The following is a 5750-nucleotide window of genomic DNA, read 5'->3' as shown; positions in this document are numbered from 1 at the left end:
TTAGTTTATTTTTCCTTTAATATTGCAAAGAATCTTGATGGTCATGAGCCTTATTCTTATAAAGAAGCAATTTTTTTGCAAAAACTCTTTTTAGTGAATGTTGCTATGAATAAAGAGATTGAGTTTTTTTTATATAAGAATCGAACATGAAAGCTTATTAAGCCACCACAAGGCTAGAAAATTATTGGATGTAAAATAAGTTAACAAGAGGAAAGATGAAATCTTAGGGATTGAGGGCGCAAGGTGTAAAGCAAGCCTAGTTGTTAAGTGTTTTACATGAATAGAAGGTGTTGATTTTCATGAAGTGTTCTTTCTAGTTGTGAAACATACTTATATCAAGGTATTATTTGTTATGATTACTTAGATTTTGAGCAGTTGGATGTCAAAATAACTTTTATGTATGATGAGATGGAAGAGATGATTTATATGCATCAGTTAGAGGGTTTCATTTCTCAAGGTAATGAAAGTCATATGTGTTTATTGAAGAAATTATTGTATAGATTGAAGCAATCATCGAGATGACAATATAAAAGGTCTTATACTTTTATGCTTAGATATGTAAGAGTGACTATGTTGTGTACTTTAAGAAGCTCTTAGATGGTTTACTTATATACTAGTTGTTGTATGTTGAAGACATGTTGATTTCCTCTAAGAACATGTTTAAGATTAACAATTTGAAAGATCAGTTGAATGGTGAGTTTAAAATGAAGGTTTTAGGTGTAATAAATAAGATTTTAGGTATGAACATAGGTAGAGATCTAAGTGTACGCAAGTTATAATTGTCATAGAGGAATTATCTTGAGAAGGTACCTGAGCATTTTGGTATCCATTATTGCATGTTAGTGAATACTCCATTTACATTTTGTTTCAGGTTATCTTCAGCTTTGTCACAGAAACTGAGGAGAAGGAGCACATGTCATGCATTGCTTGTACTAGTATAGTTGGAAGCATTATTACTGTGGTCACCAGTTTTATAGGAAATCTTAGTAAAGTTTACTAACAGGATGTGAAATGGATACTCTGTTATCTTAAAGGTAGTACAAATATTAGTTTGGTATATGATAGAGGTAGCAACATTAGAAGTAGTGTTAAGGGTTATGTAGATTCAAATTTTTTTAATGATTTGAAATAGAAAAACATCATTGACAAGTTACATTTTTACTTTTTCAGGTTTTGTTATTAGTTGGAAAGTAATTTTTCAATCCGTTGTTACCTTGTTTACAATAGAGGCTAGGTATATAGCATTGACAGAGATATGAAATAAACTTTATAACTAAGAGGTTTTGTTGATAATCTTGGTTTATCACGTAAGTTAACTATTATGCATTGTGATAATAAGAGTGCTATTTATATGGACAAGAATCGAATATACCATTAAATGATTCAACATATAAAATGATGTCAGGTATTGCTTCATTCTAGATATCATGTCATAAGGTGTTGTATAAGTGAAGAAGGATTGCTATAATTGAGAATCCTATAGATATATTTACAAAGCCTATCTCTGTAATCAAGTTCAAATGTTACCTAAACTTGATTGGTTTGTGTGGTACTTGAGACGTGTTTGGTGGAGGCGATTAGAGAGGTGTTCAAGTTTCATAAGTTAACTCAATTTAAATCAAAATAGAGATTTTATGGGGTTGTCTTAAATTGTGAATCCAAGTAAGTAAAGAAATATTCATGTATTATGTCCATATAAAAATCTAAAATTATCATATTTTAGGGCAAAACTTATTTTATGAGTGCTTTTATTTTATATATTTTGTTGGCTAAAGATAGGAGAGAAAAAGTAAGTTTTGAGTTATTTTAAGATTTTAAATGAAATAACAGTTTCATGTAACACCTTGTAACTTTGTACTTTCTCATAATAAATTTATTTGACCAACTCGCTCATCTAGTATAGGCCTAAATTTGCAAACTATATAAATTCTATGTAATTGTGCTAGTTTTTGTTTATATTTCTCAACTTGTCATTTGGTTTTCAAAGTTTAAGATTGTTTCCACTGCATAATGCACATGGAAAGCTGGAAAGCTTAGTGAATTTCTCTAGCTGGAAAGTATTATCCAAATTCAACTCCCTTTTCAAGCTACAGTAAAACTAGAAATCTGAGACAAGATCTTAGGCAAGAAAATTAACCACACTCGCATATGGCATCTAGGAAAAAGAAAGAAAGGACAAGTCGTCGAGAACGGTAGGTTTGGATTCCCCATTTTCCCAGCTGTTTTTTGTCGACTTCATGATGTCGTGTATGGCAACTTCCGAACAACTACCAAATTAGACCCTCAGAAAAACAACTCCATTTCCCATGGTATTTTCAAAGCATCCCTTTAGACAAACACAAAACTTTCGAAATGTTTTCTTGACCTACGACACCGGTTCTTTGAGAATAAAAAGATGCTCATCTTCTGTCTCCACCTTCCCTATTGGCAAGTCAATTTTATTTTTTATTTTTAAAGAAACTCCTACCTCTTATCTCTCTAGTCTTTGGTCCTATTTACATGTAATGACACAATGGAATATACATGATTTATTCCAACGCCCCATTTCTTCGATAAAAACTCAACTGTGATCATCTTCTCTTTCTTGAACTAAAATTTACTTCTTGCAATATTTCTCTCCTTCATTTCTCTCTTGCATTGATGGAAGACATAGAAGAGGAGGAACTTTTGAATCTTAGCCTGGCAACTGTTACAGACTCAAGTGGTGGTGACATGAAAAGGAAGAGAAAGAGATCAAGGGCAGATCATGTTTTCAATCCTTTGATGAATAGTTACGAGGGTTGTAGTGAAGCGAAGATATATCGGCTACTCCAAATGAGGGAACAGATGATAAAACTAGACCATAAGAAGAAAGCAGCTGTTGAAGAAACTGGCAAAGGGCTTCATTTGATTCACTTGCTTCTCATAACTGCCACAGCAGCTGATGAGAACAATGTAGGCTCAGCCTTGGAGAATCTGACAGAATTATATCAAAGTGTCTCCTTCACCGGTGACTCGGTGCAAAGGGTTGTTGCTTATTTTGCTGATGGATTGGCTGCAAGGCTCCTCACCAAGAAATCTCCCTTCTACGACATGATCATGAAGGAACCAACAAGTGAAGAAGAGTTCTTGGCATTCACAGATCTCTACAGGGTGTCTCCTTATTACCAGCTCGCTCATTTCACTGCAAACCAGGCTATCCTTGAGGCCTATGAGAAGGAAGAAGATAATAACAACAGTGCACTGCATGTTATTGATTTTGACGTCTCCTATGGCTTTCAATGGCCTTCTCTGATACAATCTCTCTCCGAAAAGGCCAGCAGTGGCAACCGAATTTCACTGCGAATAACTGGATTCGGAAAAAGTGCGGAAGAATTGCAAGAAACTGAGAGTAGATTAGTCAGCTTTGCGAAAGGGTTTCGCAATCTTGTCTTTGAGTTCCAAGGGTTGTTAAGGGGGTCTAAGCTCATCAACCTAAGGAAAAAGAAAAATGAAACAGTTGCTGTGAATTTAGTATTTCATTTGAATACTTTGAATGATTCTTTGAAGATATCTGACACATTAAAATCAATACGTTCACTCAACCCCTCCATTGTTGTCTTGGCGGAGCAAGAAGGTAGCAGAAGCCCAAGAAGCTTTCTATCAAGATTCATGGAGTCCTTACACTATTTTGCAGCTATGTTTGATTCTTTAGATGATTTTCTTCCTCTAGAAAGCTCAGAGAGATTAAGCATCGAAAAGAATCATCTTGGTAAAGAGATCAAAAGCATGCTCAACTATGACAAAGATGATGCAAACTGTCCAAGATATGACAAGATGGAAACATGGAAAGGAAGGATGGAGGGTCATGGATTTGCAGGCATGAAACTTAGCTCCAAGTCCTTGATACAAGCCAAGCTTCTTTTGAAAATTAGAACCCATTATTGTCCTCTTCAATTTGATGGAGAGAGTGGTGGAGGGTTCAAGGTTTTTGAAAGAGATGACGGGAAAGCTATTTCTCTAGGATGGCAAGATAGGTGTTTAATCACTGCCTCTGCATGGCATTGTGTATGATAGTTGCTATATTATTGCAATTTTCAGCTAACATATTCATGATTTTTGTAACTTCAATCAAATAATAGAGTATTTACCATGATCATGGATGTTTTTTTGTGCTAATTCCATTAAAATTAATCTTCATCCTGCTACCTAGCCTACTAGATATTGTTCTCTCTCTTTCTCAAGCAAAAAAAAAAAAAAGACAGAAAAAATCATTGCCCTTTTTCAAAAGTTCTGATTTGGACCTTGGGAACAGATTGTCCCTTCAACTTCATACAAGAGGACACCCATATATTTTTTTGAGGATCTCTCATGGGAAGGTGAAAATGGATGCCTTCTGTCTGATATTGCCATGATCAATCCATCTTGGAGTAAACTTCACATCCCCGCAAACTTGTGATAATGTCTTTTTACCAACCCATAATTAAAAGATCGATGCTAGCAAGAGTGAATAATAATATTATAGAACTTATAAATTAGCTATTTGTATAGTATGATTTTCCTCTTCTTTTTTCCCATTAGTTAATGATCATAGAGCTAGTTTTGGCCTGAGCTAGAGTAATTAATAGAACTCAAGCATCCCTAGCTTGTTCCCCAGCTCCCCAGCATTTTGGTGCATGAACTTGCGTAAAACCAAACCAATTAGTCGTATGAATCTCATCAATTTATGTATAAAATCCAATGTGGTTTGCCCTAAATTTCCCACACGCCACAATGACATAATTATTACTCATGTTCATGTCGTAGCTTTAACGTTTTGTGAACTTGATGGTGAGGATACACATGAACCCAGCAATAAACATGGTTGTGGCAATATTCAATGCCCTAATTATGATAATTTCTGCCCCAGATGGAACCAAAGAGGACAAACTAATTATCTAAGAGAGTGGTTGGCTTGCAATTAATAAGATAAATGTGTTTCTATATATCTTTAATTACTCTATAGTTTTCAGTCAAACAAGATAATTTATTTTTAATCAAAAGACTTTCTTGGTATAAAAGACTAACTTGAAGATATTCTTATCTCAAATGCTACACTTCTTTATATACTTTTCAGAGAAGCTTCGACCGAACCCCATTTTTTGGGCTCATGGCCAGCCTCAATGTTCTTTGTTTTTATGACTGGGATAGTAGATTTATTTGATTAACTCGATTGAATTTATCTACATCGGTATAATATATTTTTATTTTAATATTTTTATAAAAACATATTATTCAATATTTTAGAATTCAAATTCATGATTATTATTTTTTAAAAATACATTAGCAATATTTGAATATTTGTTTAGCGTTAAAAAAAAAATTAATTTAACCCTTTTACTTTTTGCGTGTTTTTTATATGATTATCTGATTCAATAAAAAAAAATAATTTTAAAAATTAAATTAAATTATTCAACACAATCGGATCCATTAACCAAATTACAAGACCATATATATATATATATATATATATATATATATATATATATATATATATATATATATATATCTGATTTTTTAATTTAACTATTTTTACATTTATTATAACATATGATTTTTAATTTATTTAATTAAATATATGTATAAGATTTTCAGTTTATGATTATAATTTTTTTTAATATCAAAATGCATTATAAATACTTGCATATATATATAAAGTTGCAATCCACGTCAAAGCTCGGGCTAGTGATCAATCAATTACTATTATTGTCCTCTTTAAAGAACGGCAAGACAACTGCAATCCTACAACCCCC

At 32.9% G+C, this 5750-nt stretch overlaps 1 protein-coding gene across 1 annotated transcript; it reads left to right on the top strand.

The window, feature by feature from the left end:
* Nucleotides 1-2175: 2175 nt before the first annotated feature.
* Nucleotides 2176-4137, top strand: LOC18104478 (GRAS family protein RAM1). Its single transcript, XM_006376253.3, has one exon. It carries the CDS (start codon nt 2641-2643, stop codon nt 4030-4032), a length of 1392 nt encoding a protein of 463 aa, XP_006376315.1. The 5' UTR covers nt 2176-2640; the 3' UTR covers nt 4033-4137.
* Nucleotides 4138-5750: the final 1613 nt, after the last annotated feature.

The sequence above is a fragment of the Populus trichocarpa genome, chromosome 13, assembly GCF_000002775.5.
Source record: "Populus trichocarpa isolate Nisqually-1 chromosome 13, P.trichocarpa_v4.1, whole genome shotgun sequence".
NCBI lineage: Eukaryota > Viridiplantae > Streptophyta > Magnoliopsida > Malpighiales > Salicaceae > Populus > Populus trichocarpa.
Note: the sequence above shows the minus strand (reverse complement) of the source record. Positions and strands in the feature narration are given on the sequence as shown.

Bases quoted from the DNA above. Each gene is read 5' to 3' on its own strand.
- LOC18104478 (XM_006376253.3), top strand. From the start codon at position 2,641: ATGGAAGACATAGAAGAGGAGGAACTTTTGAATCTTAGCCTGGCAACT.